Here is a 23,590-nt window from a genome sequence, read left to right as displayed (position 1 = left end):
AATTTCAGGAGCAACAATGTACCAGACTCGAGTGCCAGCGTATGTTTGTTTGTTGTTTAACGCCACACTATTCCAGCGATATGGCGGTCTTTAAATAATCGAGTCTGGATAAGACGATCCAAGCATACGAACTCCCGTTAGTTGCCTTTTACGGTAAGCATTGGTTGCCGAAGGCCTATTCTCTCCCGACAAAGAACATCACCTCAAGGGTGGTGATCATAGAGACGCATATTCCAGAAAACATTTACACAGTAACTTTTATTTGCCATAAATCAACATGCATTTAACATCGTGTTACACTGATGTCACCGGGCCCAAAGTTCACAAGATACGCACAGAAGACATGTGACCTTACCACAAAATATCGGTGTGTAATGAAATGTGCAAAATCAGAAAGATTAAAAAACCCATCAAACCACAAAATAACAGACTACCACCAATACCTTGTTCGATATCGTTCATAAGATTTTTTAAAGATTTTTTTCTTCACTAAAATACAAATTCCAGTCGGCGTGATGTGGCAGGTCGACTATTACCAAACCGGGAAGAATCGTAGGTTTCTGCCATTCCCATCAGCCAATTGACTTTCTTACAACACAACCGACGGCTTATCAGTGAAGCAACATATCTCAGGTCACATCGAATGATTTTAGCGAATGTGAAAAGTTCCGAATAGAAAAAAATATCCTCAGGAGATATATATCATCAAAGTTTGTTAATCCTTCAACCCTTTTGCTTTACGCTACAGAAGATTGTAAAGCTGGGCACACGCCTAACCGAGAACGGTTCACTGCAAAAACTATTAATGAGCGATCTTAATCTATACTACTTATGATTACTAATGACATTAACACTGGCCACGATTATCACCCTACTTCCGCCCACGACATCTCGCTACCGCTGTCAACCACCATCCTACTTCCGCCCACGACATCTCGCTACCGCTGTTAACCACCGTCCTACTTCCGCCCACGACATCTCGCTACCGCTGTTAACCACCGTCCTACTTCCGCCCACGACATCTCGCTACCGCTGTCAACCACCGTCCTACTTCCGCCCACGACATCTCGCTACCGCTGTTAACCACCGTCCTACTTCCGCCCACGACATCTCGCTACCGCTGTCAACCACCATCCTACTTCCGCCCACGACATCTCGCTACCGCTGTTAACCACCGTCCTACTTCCGCCCACGACATCTCGCTACCGCTGTTAACCACCGTCCTACTTCCGCCCACGACATCTCGCTACCGCTGTCAACCACCATCCTACTTCCGCCCACGACATCTCGCTACCGCTGTTAACCACCGTCCTACTTCCGCCCATGACATCTCGCTACCGCTGTTAACCATCGTCCTACTTCCGCCCACGACATCTCGCTACCGCTGTTAACCACCGTCCTACTTCCGCCCACGACATCTCGCTACCGCTGTCAACCACCATCCTACTTCCGCCCACGACATCTCGCTACCGCTGTCAACCACCATCCTACTTCCGCCCACGACATCTCGCTACCGCTGTTAACCACCATCCTACTTCCGCCCACGACATATCGCTACCGCTGTCAACCACCATCACCCTTCATCCTGCCACGACCACCACCCTTCATCCTGCCACGACCACCACCCTTCTTCCTGCCGAATACAAATCGCTACCATTGGCCTTCACCACCACAACCAAACTACCACCGTCGGTCAAACCAATGCGGCCCGCCGCAACCTAAAACAAAAAAACATTCCTTTGTGCTCAAGTTTGTCAGACATTGATTAATTTATGGTAACAGGATAGTCCCAGAGCATCCGAACTAATTCCTTTCATCCTTCAGAGTTAAGCATCCTATTGTGTTCGACGGTACATCTGTAAGAGTACCGACACAGGAACTTTGGTTGTCACTTTGCGTTTTATCGTGGATATTGTTCGCACGTTTCATATCTACATCTAACGATATCGGGGTCACTGGAAAGCTCATGTGTGCATGGGAATACGGTTCTCCGCCAAGGGACTGCAGTGTACGATACTGTTCAACAGGCTACAACTGAGTGAGTTAATATTTAACGTCACATCGGCAATATTTCAGCCATATCGTGACGAGAAGTTATATGTTTAAGAAAACATATTAAGATTAAAACGATGCATACTAGCATCACCATATGTAACAATACATAATAAAATAGGGCTATAGATCGCCAGCAGCTGAAGGTAGATCACCATGCTAGTTTCCATGGGACTTTAAGTACCTTTGCTACCTGAATGGACCCCAGCCGGATTTACATCATCCCTTCAGGTGTTGGCGATTTTTGTTAAATTTAGCCAAAGTTAAATGAAGACATATTCTACGATTAAAAATGTGGCAGGAAAAAAATACTCCGAATGACGTGGTCTTACATACCCTCTCTGGGACAATTATTTTACATCACTTCAACACCCATCAAGGTACATCCACTAACAATCCAAGTTTCCTTCTACCAAGTCTAAATAGATCATTTCTTAATTACAAATAATATGTTCAAGCATTTATTTCACAATTCTATTTCTTTAAAAAAAAACATAATTAAATGGGATGTAATACAATTAAAAAGATCCTTGACAGATGATTTGACATATTTATCCCTTGTGATGGCAAAAATCAACGGACGAGGCGCCCGTCTCAATCACTCGTCCTACACAACCGATATTTCAAGACTCGAGAGGTAGGTACCGTTCCCATACATAATACTATTAACTGTATAAACAGGTCAAATTTTCATGGCACCCTTAAAAACTATCTTCTAACGCATGAGCCGGTAGCCCCATAATAACGATGATATTGAATACTTCTGGTTATCAATCGGCTGGAAATACTGGATCGCAACAAAAGTATATGAAAATAGGCGGTGAGTTAATTGAAACTTTCATTGAGCTGAGGATAAGAGTAAGGACTCTGAATCTAAATGTTTGTTTTATCTTTCCTTTAATCAGCTTGTTTACGTTTTATTCACAGACTGAATGCTCGGCCCCAAACCAAACTTATACAAAAGCAACTTCATTTTAGATCCCAAATTACATTTACCATTGGCAGCTTCAAGAGGGTAACGAGATTCAGGCATATTTACAATTTTTCACGAACATAAATACATCACTTCTTTGCATATATCCAAGCCCTAAATCTCAGCTCCATGTAATATGGGCCAACTTTCGTGTAGTAAATCTCAAAATACATGTAAATATACGTTTCAAAACAGAACAATATCTTCTTTGCCTGTAGCGATACGTTGGACACATGTTCACTCCAATTTAATTGTTTTGTAAATGACAAATTCCAAGGGGCAGACACCATGCCATTTTTCATGTCAACAAAAATCCCCAGTTTTTAACAATGAAGACAATAAGGGTTATGTCATTCGCAAACAGACTGAAGAACTAAAAATCGGTCATCGATTTAATCAGATCTCAATTTCTAACACCTCCAAGTTTTTAATCAGCCTTCTGCGATGTTCAGTTAGGTGGTCATCCCGCGTGTCACCAAAGACACGAACCCTGAAACATGTAATATCTGTTGGTGATTCATTTCGACATCATATCCAATAAAATACATTAATACATTAATACAATCGGCAGGAAGGCCGAAAAGTACCATTTGGAACATCACAATTTGAGTTTGAAAAAAGAAAGAACGCATAATAGTATAGCTTGCCATGCGTGTGAATTTCTTGAAGGAAATCTAAAACACTGTTCCCAGTAACATGGGTGTAAAGATACAACGAATATAATTGTGTTTGTTGTTTAACGCCGCACACAGCAATATTCCAGCATTGGTGGTTGAGGACCCATTCTGGCCCGAATGTACATTGAGTATTGGTATAACGACGTGTTGTGAATGAGATGTTATAAACAGCAAAAATAGTGGAGTGAGCGAGTGGTGTAACGCCGGTTTGAACAGTATTCCAGTTATATAACGGCATGTCAGCTTAATGAAGAAGTGATACAGGTCTTATACGTCTAGCACTTTCATCAAATCCCATGAGCACGAGTATGATGCTGACAAATCTATACACATAATTGGGGCGAACGGGGATTTGAACCAACCCCCCATCACAGGTTTCTGGCGTGCCCAAGAGACGCAACTCTGCACAGCGAATTGTAGCGCCTCAGACGTGCCCCCTAATATATTGAGAATGAGAATGATTCAATCATGTATCCATGCTATTGTAGCGGCCATAAAATTTCCGAGTCCCGTGATGGGATTCGAACCACGGACCTTCTGATCAGAGGTCGGACGCCTTGTCCACATGACCAAAGAGGTTAACCCCGTCAGCAAGCTGACAAGGTAAGGATGTCATCTGTGGGATGACTCCACGCCCTGCTACATACTCCCCCGGCAACAGAAGGCACGTCCCGGGCCGCATAGTAGGGTACTGAGGCTTATTTTGCTCAAATTTAATATGAACGTGCTCAGCCCCACGTTGGGCGCCAATGTAGCGGCCATAAAATTTCCGAGTCCCGTGATGGGATTCGAACCACGGACCTTCTGATCACAGGTCGGACGCCTTGTCCACATGACCAAAGAGGTTAACCCCTTTGGTCATGTGGACAAGGCGTCCGACCTCTGATCAGAAGGTTCGTGGTTCGAATCCCATCACGGGACTCGGAAATTTTATGGCCGCTACACTATAAATATAATACCTCTTCAGATTCAGGTTGCACTTAATTACCCGCCTTCTATAGGTTGTAAAGATGTACAAGAAATGTCCCAATTTTCCATTTCTAGTATTTGTCATGGCCAGATACCAGTGTTGAAACACTAATTAATTGATTAATGATCCAAAATTCAAAGAAAGAAGGACTGACATTTACCTGTATTTCAAACGACAGAGTGTTGAGCATCTTTAATTAATATCCATTTTCATTGCCGACACTGAAGGTTTCCTGTTCAACAAGGTTCTCTTCGCTATTCATCCAGTCAATGGCGCAAATTCGAGCACATGGGGTTAACATCCGGGGTATATGCGCATGCACCCCTCGTGTCATGTCGTGCACGTGAATATCGAGCTATGTCGCCACATGCCGCTCCTTCGCTCGTGCATATCGTGCTTGTCTGATGTCAATAACAAGGGTAAACTGAGAGACGAAGGAGCAGGGGAGAATGAACTCTAGGTCCGTGATTGGCTACTCCATGGTGATGACCTTAGGTCAGATTGTGACGGACTACTTTCCTGGTTTTCTCGGGCTTCTGTCTCATTCACCTTCGTCTGTGTCGAAACGTTTTTGTGTTTAATAAATATTCTTTGATGTTATCCAGAGTGAATTATCATCATCGTAATGGTAATGAATCCACACATATTGTTAAAACGCTTTTGTGGAGGGTGAAACAAGGTTTTAGAAGTAAGCCGGATGAGGTCATTCATGACCATTGGTATGTATTAATGCTCCACTGCGAAAGAAAGACATGCATCGATTCCATGCAAAAATGGTGCGGTGTTCGGGGATGTAAGAAATAGATCACTGCACTCGTGCCTATCAGTTACTATTTATCTTACAAGTCGGTGTAAGATAAATGTAATCTGACGAACACTCGCGTCGTAATCACCAACCCACTCACTCACTCACTCACTCGTTCCAGAACAAAGGTTCGATTCTCACCCTGGGTGCGTGGTCGACGAACAGGGATATATGTATCCGGCATCACGGAGGTCCATGTCAGGCAGTTATTGTAGCGCTATCCTTAATTTCGGCATACCGGACAAGCATGTCAACATCACAACCGAAATAAAAATATAAATATGTCCAGCTGGATACAAAGTGTTTGTCGAGAAGACCAACTCACGTGCTGTGTCCAGATTATCTGGTATTGCCAAGAAATACCCTGGACATCGAGTTAATGTTGAGAACGGTGAGCTCATATCACACGGACCATTTCATCAAAGAAAGATCACAACACGTGTTCTGGTTGACAAGACCCAGCTGTTTAAAGAGTACACACTTGTCGAGGAAGTAATAATAACGATGAAGGGTACGAAGAAGCTGCTGTCCATGAAAGATCCGACCAGGGGCATAAGTCTTTACACTTCACGTCTGTCCCGATCTAAGAGTTATGTCTCGGGGGTTCTGCTATCGTTCAGAGACTGTATGAACGTTAGGATGAAGATGATGTGAATGGTTAGTGAGTGGATTGAGTTTACAGTGTTCAGCGACAAGTGGCTATTTCAGTTCATAAGTGACTGAGACTACGTCCTCAGTTTATATCTAAGTCAAGGCAAGTTCTCCTATTAACACAAGACCGTGGATAGAATAGGCCCTCGGTCTTCCTACCACATCAGAATAGGTCCATCCTGCTTGCGGATGCCCTGCCCCGTGTGAACAGAGCGGCGGCTTTGTTTGTGATTGTACGCCGCTTTACGTAATTTACCAGCAATATTTCGGCAGGGGACACAAGGTGAGGTGAAATTGGGTTTAACGTCGCGTCCAAGATTATTGCACTTATATAGCGACGTGCATGCACGTGTATGTGTGTGTGTGGCTGCTTGTACTAGTCCGGACTGATGCCGATTTATAGTGCTAGCTCACTGAGATACCATGCCGCAGTTTAACATGAATACCCCACTCAGACACAGTATACTGACTCCGAGCCGACCAGTCCTTGTTTTAGCCCCTTAATGCCGAGCGCCAGACAGGGTAACAACAAGTACAATCTTTTAACGTCTTTTTGTATGACGCGGCCCGGGATCGAACCCTGGACCTTCCGCTCTCCGGGCGGACGCTCTACCACAAGACCACGAGGGGACACAAGGAATGGGCTTAACCAATTGTAGTCATGTGGGGAGTAAAGATAATCTGGTTCTGCAATGCTTCAGATTTACGTTTTTCCCTACAGGAAAAGACAACATTTTAGCAGTCTGAAGCATAATATTTTTTTTTCAAGTGTTTCCCCGCGAGAGAGAGAGAGAGAGAGAGAGAGAGAGAGAGAGAGAGAGAGAGAGAGAGAGAGAGAGAGTTTGTGTTTTTGTGTGTTTGTTTGTGTGTTAGTGTTTGTGTGTGTTTTATAAAATCTCCCTCCCGATTATATTTGGGAATATTTTTTATTAACTTGTGCGCTCTCTTTTCACTATAAATATACATCCCCAAGCCTATTTACGATCCCTAACTTTGCATTCAGTACTGGTCCTTGTTCATACGAGGTGTTGAACTATGATGCATCGTACTTAAAAACTTCTAATGGAGATAACCGATACGCCATATTCAATATACATAAATATTGTTTCTTTCAGTATCAGTCATTACATGCGGCGCAATACTGGCAAAATACTGTTATTGTTATTAGGGGACACACGGAATAGGGTGGTGTTTGGTTGATGCATGTCATCACACCACCGTCATGCGCTTTTTAGGTGTCAGACGTTTGGCCCTGTAAACATACATGTACATATACAGTTAATTGCCAAATTTCATGTCAGATAAGGATATAGATACTCGATTCTATATTATTGCACAATCTACCGGAAGTGAATGAGAACATAAGGCATCATATCCTTTATTCCAACTTTATTACATCAGGAAGTAGTCCCTCCTCCCTCCTCCCTCCCCCCACCTCCCCAATATATCTGCAGTGAAGAGGACCTTCTCCTGTCATTTGCAGTTCAAAGTGACCACAAGGCTGAACCTAATTAACAAATCAGAAGGATAAAATAATGGTAACACGATAATCCAGAATGAGCCAAACCAGATTTAGTGTTTAACGGGTTTTACTGAGCTCGAGTAATGAGTGCTTGAGTGTTCCAGTTATATCACGGCGTGTGGGAGGAAAGCCCGAAGTGATGCAGGTTTCAGACGTTAACCATTTTTGTGAAACCCACAAGCACGGGTATCGTGCTGATAAACCAAGAAACAATCAGGGCGAACAGGCATTCGTACCCACAGAGGTTTCTGATGTGGACAAGGGATCTCTGCACAGCGAATTGCGGCACTTAAGACGACTGAGCCATCCGCGCCCACGCAGGACTGACCTTCCTACAACGTAAATCTCCATTACCCACTGACGAGTTTCTTTCCAACAATACAAATGGCGCCTTATAATTGATGCAGCAACTAAAGTATGAATGTAGCGTCACAAAGCCACCATCGATAAATCAGTTATAATTGACACCCAACTCTTACATTTTCAGCAGTGTGAAAAGCGAAAAGAATAGATAAATATCCGTAGAAATAATTTCTCAGTAAGTTCTCAAAAGATTTACTATGAATTAATTAGCTGCTGGTCAGACACTTCTCGTTAATCTTCATTGCGAATAACCGTGTTCCTGCATGATACAGAAGACTATAAGCGGGGCATTCGCCTATCCTGGGATAATTCAACGAATCACTGCAAGAAGTTTTTAAGGGTATCTTAAATACCGATGATGCAGATTTGACTTCTTTTTGTTTCACTTAATTACCACTATTCATCATTTCAATTTATGCTTGCAATTTCGTGTGTTCACGAATCCCGGGAACAGCCATCATCCTACCACTGGCCACGATTATCATCCCTATATCGCACGTGACATCTCGCTGCCGCTGTCAAAAACCACCACCCCACTTCCTGCCACGACCACCACCCCACTTCGTGCCACGACCACACACTACTTCCTGCCTCGACCACATCAAGCTTCCTGCCACGACCACCACCCCACTTCCTGCCTCGACCACCACCCCACTTCCTGCCTCGACCACCACCCCACTTCCTGCCACGACCACCACCCCACTTCCTTCCACGACCACACCCTACTTCCTGCCACGACCATCACCCCACTTCCTGCCACGACCACCACCCCACTTCCTGCCACGACCACACCCCACTTCCTGCCACGACCATCACCCCACTTCCTGCCACGGCCACACCCTACGTCATGCCACGACCACCATCCCACTTCCTGCCACGACCACACCCTACTTCCTGCCACGACCATCACCCCACTTCCTGCCACGACCACACCCCACTTCCTGCCACGACCACCACCCCACTTCCTGCCACGACCATCACCCTACTTCCTGCCACGACCACACACTACTTCCTGCCACGACCACATCCTACTTCCTGCCACGACCACCACCCCACTTCCTGCCACGACCATCACCCCACTTCCTGCCTCGACCACATCAAGCTTCCTGCCACGACCACCACCCCACTTCCTGTCACGACCACACCCCACTTCCTGCCACGACCACCACCCCACTTCCTGCCACGACCATCACCCTACTTCCTGCCACGACCACACACTACTTCCTGCCACGACCACATCCTACTTCCTGCCACGACCACCACCCCACTTCCTGCCTCGACCACCACCCCACTTCCTGCCACGACCATCACCCCACTTCCTGCCACGACCACACCCTACTTCCTGCCACGACCACCGACCCACTTCCTGCCTCGACCACATCAAGCTTCCTGCCACGACCACCACCCCACTTCCTGCCACGACCATCACCCTACTTCCTGCCACGACCACACACTACTTCCTGCCACGACCACATCCTACTTCCTGCCACGACCACACCCCACTTCCTGCCACAACCACCACCCCACTTCCTGCCACGACCACCACCCCACTTCCTGCCACGACCACCACACCACCTCCTGCCACGACCACACCCTACTTCCTGCCACGACCACACCCCACTTCCTGCCACGACCATCACCCTACTTCCTGCCACGATCATCACCCACTTCCTTCCACGACCACACCCTACTTCCTGCCACGACCAAACCCCACTTCCTGCCACGACCACACCCTACTTCCTGCCACGACCACCACACCACCTCCTGCCACGACCACACCCTACTTCCTGCCACGACCACACCCCACTTCCTGCCACAACCACAACCCCACTTCCTGCCACGACCATCACCCTACTTCCTGCCACGACCATCACCCTACTTCCTGCCACGACCACCCGCTACTTCCTGCCACGACCATCACCCTACTTCCTGCCACGATCATCACCCCACTTCCTGTCACGACCACACCCTACTTCCTGCCACGACCACTTCAAGCTTCCTGCCACGACCATCACCCCACTTCCTGCCACGACCACTTCAAGCTTCCTGCCTCGACCACTTCAAGCTTCCTGCCACGACCATCACCATAACGCCGGCAACGGACATCACTTTACCATGGATGCTAACAACGATCAACACAACACCGCTAGCTTCCCCCATGTGGACCGCCGCAAACCATAAACCAAAAAAACATTCCTTTGTGCTCAAGATTGTCTGACATTGATTAATTTACGGTAACAGGATAGTCCCAGAGCACCCGAACTAATTCCTCTTTCCTTCAGTCTTAAGCATCCCAGGGTGTACAGCGGTACATCTGTAAGAGTGACCAACAAAGGAACTTTCGGGCAGCCAAAAATGTCCCGACCACTTTACGTTTTATCGTGGATAGTGTGCGCACGTTTCATATCTACATCAAACGGTATCGGGGTCACTGGAAAGCTCATGTGTGAAGAATTGTGCCTGAAAACAGCCAGGTGCATGGGAATACGGTTCTCCGCCAAGAGCCTGCAGTGTACGATACTGTTCAACAGACAACCACGTATTAAGCGCCGGTCTCAAACACTAGTCCTACCTAACCGGCATTTCCAGATTCGAGAGGTAGGTGCCATACATAATACTAGAAACCGTTTTGAAGGCAATAAGGAAGAAATCAAGGGCAATCTGATAAGAGTAGGTGAATAAATATTAGCTTTAACAACGTTAGAAACTTCAATCTGAGAGGATATAAAATAGGTTTTTGACACTTTCAGAACTAATGTGCTGTGATAGATGAATAACAAATTGTTTTTTAGAAATTGATCTTATTTTTCAAGTGAACATTTTCCACTTGATATGGGCTGCACTGATTTATTTTCACCAGCCTGAAAAAAAAAAGTAGCCACGGGCAACCGGGCAGGCACTTTTCCGCACACTGCATTAGGGTACGCTGCCAATCAGCAAAGTCACAGAGCCTTATACAACCTTCACAAGCATGAACTCCATAGAACCCCCTTGACTAGAGGTTGCTTGGATCTTAAGAACATAGATGTTTTGTCAGACACAACCACCATTCCTACCCCTGGATGGTGAGGGTATCAGACCTTTCATAGACCCGATGATAGGCGTTAGGACGTTAATTTGCCTGCACTTCCTATTTTTAGGGAGCATCCATTTGATTTCTATGGGGTGAGTGGAAAATGTTTTTGTAAATGAATAATTTAACCAGACATATGCCCCAAAAGAATAGTTTGTTGGCATTGGTGAAAACCATGAAAAGCTTGTTAAATTTTCAATTTTTGTATTTAATAACTGTTTTCTTGAAATCAAATTATTAAAATAGCAGGAATTACCCAAACGTCACTAATTGTGTGTTAAGAGTAAAAATGTATAGATTGCTAGTTGTTACATATCCCCCCCCCCCCCCCGCCACACACACACACACACACACACACACACACACACACACACACACACACCACCACCACCACCATAACACAAATGGATGGGATGCTCCCTTAGTCTTTCATCGATGTCAAGGATATAAATGCCCATTTCTTTTCCAATGCTCATGCTATAAACACTGGTTTGCCTGGCCCAGATATCTGCAGGATAAGATATAAGAACGCTGAAACAATGCTGATGGCATAAAACAACATTCACTCACTCGCTGTTTACGTTTTATTCCCAGACTGTATGCTCGGCCCGGACTTGTTCACGCGGAGACGTTTGCCTCAAATCACGCGCAGGGAATCCAGTTTGTGTGTTCAGAGGTAACGATACCGTTGACATTACTTCTAGGTTTTCTTGCAAATCAAAATTCATTGTAAAAATGCTGATGGCGTATAGGCCGTTGTAACTACTATTGTTATGCTAAAATGTGTTTGACAATCTGCTTTTAAATAAAACTCTGATGCATTCATACGACATGCTTGCAGATATGAAAACTTGTTCTCGTCGCTATATGGCTGCAATAAGGCTGATGCGACGTTATGTATCACCTTACTCACCCTACCCGTGAAGACCCGGGGTAGAATAGGTCTTCAGCAATCCATGCTTGCAGTAAAACGCAACTATGCTTGTCGTAAGAGGCGACTAACGGGATCGGGTGGTCAGGCTCGCTGACTTGGTTGATGCATGTCATCGATCCTTCATTGCGAGGATCGATGCTCATGATATCAATCGCTGGATTGTTTGGTCCAGACTCGATTATTTACAGACCGCCGTCATATAGCTGGAATATTGCTGAGTGCGGCGTTAAACAACAAACCAACCAACCAACCCTACTCACCCAAAATAATCCATCATTTTGTCCCTGAAATCGGAAGTTGACGAAAGAAAAATATAGATTCTTATTGTTAAAGGTTAAAAGGTTCTATGGAAATTTGGATAAAACAATTCCTTCCATGTCACTTTCAAAGTAATAGCTCAAGGGTTTTAAAAGGCCCCTGTTATATCTTACAAAACCTCATTCCTTGGAGTATTATTGCATCTACCTGTTTCCCTATGTACAGCGGAATCGAGCGATTGCCGATCAAAACGTATCTAAATTTACACCTGCTACATAATATTCTACAGAAACGGTTAATTTAAAAACTGCATAACAATGCATCTTTGACCTACCAACAACTGCAGAATGTCAGTCTTGTTCAAAAGCCGATTTCAAACGTAACACACCAGGACCAAGATTATCCCCAAATACCCAAAACATAAGTTACACAAAGGCAATTTCATTTTACGCTGATGGGGTCGTTCTCGACCTAGGTACCATGATTATGTTTATCGCCAGCAAAATGGATATTTCTTGAGAAGCGCAACTTGCAATGTTTGTCATTAATGTAAGTAAAATTGCTTCTTGGCAGAATAACTTCTTTCACTCTATAAGTATGAGCAAGTTTGCAGCCATCTTTGTTGATTAACGCGATATTTCGTGATTTCGTGGCGATGACTAAAATTTACCCCAGGTACATGTCGATGGTACCCAGGTCGAGAACGACTCCATCAGCCTCCCCTCCCCTCCCCTCCCCTCCCTTTCACTGCCCTCCTCTCCACTCCAATCACCTACTCGTTCCAGAACACAGGTTTCAATCTCTCACTGGGTGCCTGGTCGACGAACAGGGATATATATACCCGACATCACTGAGGCCAAGGTCAGACAGGTATTGTAAAGCTACCCTCAACCTCGGCATACCGGACAAGCGGGTCATCATCGCTTTCGAAATAAAAATTATAATATCCAAGCGGTCATGTCAAGCTGACTACAAAGTGTTTGTCGAAAGGTACAGTTCACCTAATTGGTCCAGAATGTCTAAAATTGTCGCGAAATCACCAGGAAATCGAGTTATTGCTATAAACGGACAGCTCATATCGGACGCACCAAGGTTTCGAAGACGTGTTCTGGTTGAAAAGACCCAGCTGTTTAAAGAGTACACACTTGTCGAGGAAGTAATGATAACGATGAAGGGTACGAAGAAGCTGCTGTCCATGAAAGATCCGACCAGGGGCAGAAGTCTTTACACTTCACGTCTGTCCCGATCTAAGAGTTATGTCTCGGGGGTTCTGCTATCGTTCAGAGACTGTATGAACGTTAGAATGAAAATAATGTGAATGGTTAGTGAGTGGTTTTAGTTTACACAGTGGCCAGCAACAAGTTGCTATTCATTTCAGAAGTAAGTAAGCAAGTACTAAGTCCTAATTTAATATTTAAAGCCAGTTTAACAGGTCAGCGGTCATATACTCCTCAAAGTTTGCTAAGGATCACCACTGTTAGTAGTAATACGTCAAATAGTGTGCATCTGTTGAAATACCCAAATACAATATTGCGTGTTTTATGAACAAACGTCTGTTGAGATGTGCCACACATTGCCAACAAACAACATGTGACCAATGATCAGTCAGATCCCCCGTCAAAATGAGAGTATCTGACCAAAACTAAAAGGTAAAAAATCACAATTCATTTTTAAAAAAAAGCCAAACCTCTCAGTAGCGCGAAGTCGTCTCTTGCTCCCAATAAGTGTCTGGGTTGTTGCCAAGGGAAGATTGTTCCACTCTTCAGTAAGAGCATTGCCTTGTTCCTGTGGAGTTGCCGGAAGTACCGGGCGTCGTGAGAAAACGATCTGCAGCTCGTTCCACGTGTGTTCGATAGAGCTAAGGCCGGTGACAGGGCTGGCCACTCCTTGTGAACAAGGGTCTCCTGCTCCAAGTAGGCATCAACAGTCCTGGCACGAGGAGGCCGTGCGTCATCGTCCATAAGGATGAAGTCTGGTCCGATTGCAGGAGCATACGGCCTCGCCTACACATCCAGAATGCCACCCCTGTTGCACACACCTTTCATCGTGTCCCGCTGTTGGGTATGGAGATCGGTTCTTCCATCTCATGTGACCCCACCCTAAATTGTGATTGAGTCCTCTCCATTGCGGCCATGTTCGGCCACGTTGGAATCCTGAAATCATTCTCCTTGTCTGCGCCACGTTCGGGCAAGACGATCTGTGAAGTTTAAACAGAAGGTCGATTCATCGGTGAAAAGTACTACAGCCCAGTCCTGGTGTGTCCCGTGTCCCGTCAGCCCAACCCGAACTTGCCTGCCTGTTATGCGTAGCTGGGTAGGTGACCCAAACGTCTGGTATCGATTCCATGCCCTGCTGATCACACATTGACTGACACCAAAAACATGTGCAACGTGATGTTGTTTGTGTTGCTCCAGTGTCAAGATTGCCAGTACATCTAACTAATTCTTCGGTCGTCAAACGACGTCTTTGACGCTGAGGAGGTATAAGTGCATTCAGTTGTTGCAATCCTTAGTTGCAAATGTGCTCTCTGATGCAACGATTCTGTCACGACACACTGGTTTTCAGGCACCTCGTGCACATCTTGCCCATGACTGCATGCCTCTGTCCGTTCATCATGAAATTCAGGTCCAACTTGGGTTACCTAATCATTGTGTTCCTGGATATTTCACCCTCGTGTGTTGGGTAATTTTTGATACCATCAAGACTTGGTCCTCAGCAAACTTTGAGTTGTATGTTAACACTACCACAGTGGGTTTGACGTCGCTTGGAACTGTATTCCAGTTATATCATGGCGTGTCAGCTTATCCCCGTTACTTCATATTTATAACTACCCGCATGTGTATCAAGTATATTTTCACCTTATATGTTTTTTGCAATTGTCTCCACTTTTATTCAGCCAAATAAACGTTTGACTGACCATGCTGCTGATTTTGATGAGCATTTATCGAAAAAATAAAATGTTCAAGGAAATTCTTGAAAAATATTATTATGCATCAGACTGTTCTTTGTATTGAATGATCTGTCTTTGAAGATGAAGTACATGTACCTTGTCCCCAATATAATGTTATACGCTCTTCAGATTGACATTGACACGTGTGTGTGTGTGTGTGTGTGTGTGTGTGTGTGTGTGTCCGCGCACCTATTTCCTAGGCCCAGGATATAAATGAGTGAGTGAGTGAGTTGGGTTTAATATCTGTGGTAACTTTTGATATGTTTGATATCAGTATCTGTTAGCAGGCCTTGTTATTAATTTCAACCAGTACTTAATAGTTTGTATGATAGTTAATATATAACGAATGTCTACCACAATCTCCACAGACTACAACAAGGATTCGCCAACATTTGGAATCAACTTAAAAAATAGCTTCATACTATTTCTATCTTTTCCATGTCTTCAATTCCCAATACTTCACTGCTATACACCAGTACACAAGTTTCATGCCAACTATGTCAAATGCATGTTTCGGAAGTATATCATATTTTCTCACAATCCGTGGAATCTGTCTGTGAAGGCGTTGGGAAGAAAAAACACCCACTCCTTCACCTTCCCAGTTCAAACGATATCCCCTTTACAAGGAGTTTTTATTTTAAACAAGGAGTTTGTGAGGCTATTTGTTCAATATCAAGATAAAACTCGAAAGCTCCTGAACCCAGCGCACGATTTTCCCTTCTTGTATATGTGGTTGTTTATGAACCAAAAGTCTCTTTTTCGACAACCCCCCCCCCCCCCCCCCCCCCTCGACTTTGACATCTGCCAAGGCCATGACTCATGAGGATTGGGAGGAAGCTGTGGCATAGTGGGCAAGGCGTTCGCTCATCACGCCGAAGTTCCGGGTTCGATTCCACACAAGGAAGAAATGTGGGAAATCATTTTTGGTGTCACCGCAGATCATGAAAATGACACATTGGGATGAGCCATAAAAGAAATTTTAATCAACGTTTAAGAAATAAATCCTGATTTATTCCCCGTTCACATTTCAGCATTGTATAGTTACAAATTAAATACACCATGTATGGTGACAATATCTTGACAATGATGGAGAGAGACAAGGGAGATCACCGCTGTAGGGTCACCAGACACAATCAGCCTCTTTCTACCGTAGCTGTAAACATGACGTTATTTCATATTAGTAGGGAATAATACCGCCTTTCACCCCGTTACTCTATATTAATATTACTTTATGTTTGTTCTGTAAAATTACAATATGGTCCTTGTTCAAACGAGGTTGTGGGCTGACCTAGCTGTGATGCATCGTAATAAAATCCTCTAAAGGGAGGTAATCGATACTCTCTTCTTCAAATTGATCTGATTGGAGTTCATTGTATCACATGCGATGACTGAACTGATCTGCACTGGCAAGAGTATTCGTCCCTCAGCATTGACAGCCTGTCTCCAGTACTCTATATTTGCAGTGTTGGCCGGTGTTTCCTGTGGTTTTGTTTGTTTGTTTGTGTTTAACGTTACACTCAGCAATATTTTGAAGCTTTATGACAACATTCTGTAAATAAACGAATCTGGACCAGACAATCCAGTGAGTCACCTCTTACGACAAGCATATTCGCCTCTTACGACAAGCACAGTCGCCTCTTACGACAAGCATAGTCACCTCTTACGACAAGCATAGTCACCTCTTACGACAAGCATAGTCACCTCTTACGACAAGCATAGTCACCTCTTACGACAAGCATAGTCGCCTCTTACGACAAGCATAGTCACCTCTTACGACAAGCATAGTCACCTCTTACGACAAGCATAGTCGCCTCTTACGACAAGCATAGTCACCTCTTACGACAAGCATAGTCGCCTCTTACGACAAGCTTAGTCACCTCCTACGACAAATGCGGAGTGTGGAAGACCAATTGCTACACCGAACCTTACGGAGTAGTTTTCTCTAAAGATGAAATAAAACAAATACATCTTAGAGCGCTTGACCTCACCTTGGAATCTTGGAATAGTTATATACGTCTTGAATGATTGAAAAGAAAAGATAACCACAATGGTTGTTCTAAGAACAGAAAATACTAAACTTGACATTTTAACATATATTGTAATGATATTATTGTATTTCGCACTAAGATAGGGATTATGAATATTTGGGGATTTTTTTTATGAAGTGATGCAAGTCAAAGACGTATATAAATTTGTGGTGAAACACACGACCACGGTTATGGAGGTGACAAACCTGGAAAACTCACCTGATTATGTAAGGGTTTTCACAGAGTTATACTGAGTTTATTTAGCATCAACCACCTGGATTTGAAAGTAAATAAAGAAGCAAAACAATCATTCTGCATTTTCAGTGAGAAGAAAACTTGTCCCCCACACGTTCTCAGACAAGATGGCCGTCCTATCATGTTTCATTACATGTATTGCTCTCGAGTTTGTTCATTTTCCTCCAGCAATATGTCAAATTAGTGCATCATAAAAATCCAGCAAAAAATATCAAAGGCAGGATACAGAAACGTTTTTCAAAATGTCACCGGTACTGGAGTATGGTCAGAGTTACCCGCCCTTAAAGTCTGACAACATCCGGCCACAGTAATGGCGAAGTAGAGCATGAGCAACACACGAGAAACTGATTTCCTCATCAACTTACGGTCCGATAAAGGAGAAGCAAGAACAAGCACTTCTGGTCCAGTCTCCCTACCAGCTGCTGCTTGAACCTGAATAGTCTGTGGCCACGTACTGTTGACCCAAAATCTGGTGACAGGTGGCGCTGTGAATTTTAAATACCGTGTGTAAGCTCACCTGGCCATGATAAAACATCAAGGGTTTACAATGCTAACAATCACCTCCAAGAAATTAGGTATATATTAACTCACGTTGGCTTAAGTGAAGTGTTTGACCCACAGAACTTCGGTGATATTGCAATGTGAGGGCATATTTAAGGATCAGATTGTATATGTTCAGTCACCTCGGTGTTACACGCTAGTATGGTGCTGAATTATCAGGCATTACTGGATGCCGGCAAGCTAAACGCAAGAAAAAGGCTAAACTTCGCATACTACATATTTCCATATAAAGTTAAAAAATGGGAAATCGTCTCCTGTGTTAATTTTCTGTATTTCTTTTTTAATTTTACAATTGACATATTGCTCATATTGAAATACAGATCTGAAACAAGTCGATCTCATTGTTGTGACCGTTCTACAGCAATAATTATCTCACAACTCTTTCAGTTGTGAGATGCGACCAAGCCATCAAAAGAAATTGTACTTGTTGTTTCCTGGCGTTCGGCATTAAGAGGATACAACACGGACTGGTCGGCATGGAGACATTAGATTATCCATGTTAATCTGTGTCACGGTATCTCAGTGGGTCAGCACAATAGACGTTCGGACAAGGACAAGAGCGCTCGACGCACACACGCACGTCGCTGTATGAGGCAATAATCTTGGACGCGACGTTAAACTCCAACTTAACCTGTATGGAAATACTTACTGATTTTTACGTTGAAGCGATGCTCATTTGTCATACGTGGATAAACAATAACATAGGAATCGACGTCCACGTCTTCATCAGATGCTGGCTTGGACATCAGCAACTCCACAGAGTTGTTTGTGAGTTCACCAATGTTGACGACTGGAGCTGACGGGACGGCTGAAACAAAGTTCTTTAGTCGCTACAACAGACTATGGACATCGACTTGCGGTGCCTCAGACGACTGGGCAATCCGCGCCCATGAATCCTCACGGGGAGGTAGGGTAATCTAATTATATACTCCTAAAAAACAGATTTTTATGGAGCTTTTGTTGTTTGGTTTGTTTGTTTTTTAACGCCGCACTCAGCAATATTCCAGCTATATGACGGCGGTCTGTAAATAATCGAGTCAGGACCAGACAGTCCAGTGATTGTGAAATCATAAGCATCGATCTAAGCAATGGAGATACGATGACATGCATCAACCAAGTCAGCGAGTCTGACAACTCGATCCCGTTATTCGCCTCTTACCACAAGCATCGTCGCCATTTACGACAAGCATGGGTTTGTGTGAGCTAGGAAAATACATTTATACGAGAAACCGTGAAAGGTATAGAGCCAAAATGTTGTTGGTGATTGTTGTCATCTTAGTTATCGGTACATAGGAAAAGTCAGCTGCCATCAATTATGCGTATGTTCCCTGTTGGAATCGATAGCGGCCTGACATCTCCTGCCCATGGAAGGGACGAGTATGCAAATCACATCCTTGGGAATGGTAGCCCACACGGCCTTTAACGCAAAAGCCAACTGCTGCAACGTCTGGGGTTGTGGTTGACGTCGGCGTAGCCGTCTATCCAACTCATCCTACAGGTGCTCTTTCGGGTTCAAATCCGGGGATCAGGAGGGCCAGGGGAGAACATCAACGTTGTTGTTGTGTAGACAGGCTCCTGTTGCCGTTGGCTGCAATTGGGAGGACTTGTGGTATGCGAAATTCGTTGATGTATCATTGAGTCCTGAGATTGCCTTGGATATGTTCAAACCTGTCCTGCCATGAGGAGAGATAGCCGCCCACATCGTAACGCTACCCCCACCAAACCTGTCCACTTCCTGTACGCAGTTTCCGGCGTAACGTTCTCCCCGACGTCTGCAGAGCTGTGCTCTTCCATCCCCTCGACGGAGGAGAAATCTTTATTCGTCGCTGAACAATACATCTCTCCATCGCAGTTGAGGCCATACCCTGTGTTGACGCCAATATGACGTCTTGCTCGTAGACCTGCTACTCTTAAACTGTTTCGTACGGTCTGGTCGGGGATTCTGCGCAGTCCGGATATTTGGGATGCGGTTGGCCTAGGTTGCTGTCCTTTCACGTAGGTGGAGCAGTTGGATGTAGCGATCATGGGCGGGGGTTGTTACTCTTGGTCGTCCCGACCTTGGCCGATCGCGTGTTGACCCATGCTGTTGAAACCGATCCCATAGCCTTGTGATGGTGCTGGGCGCTACATTGAAAACCCTGGCAACAGCTGATCGGGATTCCTCTGCCTGCAAGCGGCCTATGAGGTTGTTTCTTTGCACTTCTGTTAATCTTGACATGTTGTTGAACTGTCACTGTTCGATTGACGCAGATGCCAGGCAATCAAAAACCCTGCACTTTAATACCGTTCATAGTGCTGCTGCTCCATGTCCCTTTTGTTACTGCACTGGGTGCATTTTTCCGAATCGTACGTGTTTCCCGACTAATGGTTTGCATGTCCTTGTTGTGATCATTTTGATCCGGGAACTTTGTCACTGACACTATAATACATCAAACCTCTTCATTTTGGACCTCTTGGTTCTGCTTATTTTGATTTTATGGCCCAAATATCCGTATTACGTTTCCTTTTTTGAAGAGTATATTTACAGAGGTGTGTGACAGTGTAGATTATATACTTATATAGTTTATATACTTACTCCCACGCAGTGTTTTTGCTGTGACGTTTGCAATCTCTCCGTCGTTAGCGCTGTACCATGCAGTCACTTGAAAAGTGTATTGCGTGTTGGGCACCAAACCCGTCACCACAAAATGACGAATGTCCGTTTGACTACCTAAAAGCAAACAGAGTCGTAGATTTGTTAATATTAAAACGTTAATGACTGTGCATTGGTATTGTCGTTTTTTTAATCGTACTTACATCATTCGGCAGCATTCGCATCTTTCCGTAAGGGGTATCAATGTGACGTGTCTATTACTTACCAACAACAGAGTAGACGACATCGTAACCGGAAGTATTATGCCGAACTTGATACCATGTGACCTCTCGGTCCCCATAGTTAGAAGAGGGTGTCATCACCAGCTCAATCGTCGTGCGCGTTGTCCCGACAACGACGACTACAGTTGGTGACAGTTGCTCTGGAAAAGAGAACGTGATCCTTCATGTTGGAGTGTCCTACTCAACATGATACAACAGCCCAATTGGTACAGTCGATTAGAAGAATTTATAAGCGATGAAAGTGTCTGCGCGATGCCTTTCACAACTTTTTCATGGACAGTCCGTCGTGAAAGATCGGTCAAATTCACAGCTTGTCCATGTTAAGTATAAAATAAAAAGGGATACTGGAACAATAAAGATGCCTCAGGGTTTTTCTGTTTTCACTGGATTTGCTTAAAAATTGTGTATTTTTGGTGTGGGTCCAAGTCAAATTGTGTGCCTACACACATACACACACACGCACACACGCACGCACGCACGCACATACACACACACACACGCACGCACGCACACACACAAACGCGCGCACGCACGCACCTGCACATACACAGATTGTTACTAGTGTATCCCTTAAGAGCAAATGTAAGAACTCATCAATCTGGTAAATCAGTCTGAGGTGTCAAAGGTCCCATATTGCCAGTTATGCACAAGCTCGAAAGGACCTATTGAATTAGGTGATGGGTTCGAATGATTGTCGGTGATGTGCAGTAGTTTTTGTAAAGCAGTTGGCCCAATCGTGTGAGGCGCCACTGGGCAGAGTTGTTGCCAAAAGGCACGCCAGAAACCAAGCTCCTTCCCGGCACGTGACACCTTTGTTACACTCTTGCATTCATAACACGCGTACGTCGTGCGAAATGTTAATTAATTAGTTATACCAATAACCAAAATTATTTGACAAGCATAATTAGAACAAGGAACCTCGAACAATACGCACTTTCTGGATGATCCCATGGGCTAGTGATAGAAATGGGCGAGTGGTGACGAAATAACATTCGTCACCACTCGCCCCTTTCCGTAACCTGTAAGAAGACTCGTCCCCCTTTCGATGAATGTTATGTGCGAAAATAAGACAAACCATTCAGAATGCGCGTATGATTTCAAGTTTTTCGTCAAAGAATCCCTCAGAAATAATTTTGGATTTTACATATGTCTTGCATCTAAAAATATACCCAAGACACAGTTAAATTTGTTCAATCATACTGTATTATTCCGCATGTCACAATGTGCTTTAAATTGCATCTGCATATATATATTATATGGGGAATTATATGTGAACTATGACGCAACGAGTTGACAATTGTTTTAGGTATGCCCGTTTGCGCTAAGACGGAACCCGGTCGCAAAAAGGGCCACGAGAGGGGCACGAGTCACTATTCGGCTTGTCCCGGGAAAACACGAGTTGGTCACGAATTGACGAAATAATTGACAGGTTACGGAAAGAGCCGATTGTGACGAAATTATTTACAGGTTACGGAAAGGGGCGAGTTGGGACAAAATCAAATAGAGGTTACGGAAAGGGGCGAGTGGTGACGAAATCACTTACAGGTTACGGAAAGGGGCTAGTGTGGATGAAATCGAGGTTACGGAAAGGGGCGAGAGGTGACGAAATCAATTACAGATTGCGGAAGGAACCGATTGGTGACGAAATCAATTACAGGTAAGGAAAAGGACGATTGGTGACGAAATCAATTACAGGTAAGGAAAAGGACGATTGGTGACGAAATCAATTACAGGTAAGGAAAATGACCGATTGGTGACGAAATCAATTACAGGTTACGGAAAGGCGCGTGTGGTGACACATCAATTACAGGTTACGAAAAGGGCCGAGTAGTGACGAATTATTTGTGCTTGCATCTCAAATAACAGTTAAAAGGCTTCTTTGGTTAATAAACTTCGCTTACGGTCGGGAGCTTCAGTAGTGGAAATGACGTTTTCAGAGGGCGATTCCGTTGAACCAGAAGTTCTGTCTCCGACGCAGCAGTGGTTCATGATATTTTGAATTGAGTCACCTTGGTCACGGAGACAAACCTTTTGTTCTGCAACACCTCTTTCCACACGCCTCAACATGCTTTCCAATCCCCGTAACTGGTTGGATATTTTCCTCAAATCAGCTTTAATACCTCGTCGTTTCAGTTTATTGACTTCTTCTCTCAGCTGCGAAACTTGAGTGTCGTCATGAACAGCGCCCGACACTACCACCACGACACACAGAACAGCAACTACAACTGACCTCCCCATGCTGAAGCTTGAGTGAAACTGGGGGCGAGGGTTGTCAAATATCTCTATTTATGGGCTTCCGGCACGTGTAGTTTATCCGAGATAGTTTATCGAGCGTTTGGAAAGTGTAATTGCACCGACTTAATAAGCACCGTGACCTCAGATAAGAGCCATTTAAAGTATTTAAATCTAATTTCTCGTGTTATTTGTATAGGCAGATGAAAACTGGAATATCCTGTTGTCGTTTGTGATCACATGGCTGATTTTGAGTTATTTTCATCATGTGAATGTGAATTGGACAGATACATATGCAGATGTAGAGATATACACATGCAGATTCAGACAGCTACACATACAGATGTAGACAGATCCATTTGCAGAATTAGACAGCTGCATATGCAGATGTAGACAGCTATATATGCAGATCT

At 44.4% G+C, this 23,590-nt stretch overlaps 1 protein-coding gene across 4 annotated transcripts; it reads right to left on the bottom strand.

Annotated features, from left to right (window-relative positions):
* Positions 1-272: 272 nt before the first annotated feature.
* Positions 273-23,190, bottom strand: LOC124152307. Of its 4 annotated transcripts, XM_046525207.2 has the most exons (7): positions 22,847-23,190; positions 20,930-21,085; positions 20,647-20,781; positions 18,721-18,879; positions 17,876-17,995; positions 17,475-17,529; positions 16,218-16,381 (listed from the first exon to the last, which is right to left on the bottom strand). In XM_046525207.2, the coding sequence occupies exons 1-6, from the start codon at positions 23,181-23,183 to the stop codon at positions 17,522-17,524; spliced, it is 915 nt and encodes a 304-aa protein (XP_046381163.2). In that variant the 5' UTR covers positions 23,184-23,190; the 3' UTR covers positions 16,218-16,381; positions 17,475-17,521. The 4 variants fall into 4 exon arrangements, 3 of the variants coding, with proteins under 3 accessions (XP_048250048.1, XP_046381163.2, XP_046381162.2); XM_048394091.1 differs by lacking the exons at positions 16,218-16,381; positions 17,475-17,529 and adding an exon at positions 273-3,515; XR_007220321.1 differs by having other exon boundaries at positions 17,475-17,995.
* Between the last annotated feature and the right edge of the window lie 400 nt (positions 23,191-23,590).

The sequence above is a fragment of the Haliotis rufescens genome, unplaced genomic scaffold (genome assembly GCF_023055435.1).
Source record: "Haliotis rufescens isolate VD_foot unplaced genomic scaffold, xgHalRufe1.0.p SCAF_13, whole genome shotgun sequence".
Classification (NCBI taxonomy): Eukaryota; Metazoa; Mollusca; class Gastropoda; order Lepetellida; family Haliotidae; genus Haliotis; species Haliotis rufescens.
The sequence above is the reverse complement of the archived record's forward strand: the minus strand, read 5'-3'. Positions and strand labels throughout refer to the sequence as shown.

Bases quoted from the DNA above. Each gene is read 5' to 3' on its own strand.
- LOC124152307 (XM_048394091.1), bottom strand. From the start codon at position 23,183: ATGGGGAGGTCAGTTGTAGTTGCTGTTCTGTGTGTCGTGGTGGTAGTG. The intron at 21,086-22,846 runs GTAAGCGAAGTT...TCTCTTTTCCAG, and splicing joins CACTACTGAAGCTCCCGACC to AGCAACTGTCACCAACTGTA. The intron at 17,996-18,720 runs GTAAGTATTTCC...TAAAATTCACAG, and splicing joins TCGCTTCAACGTAAAAATCA to CGCCACCTGTCACCAGATTT.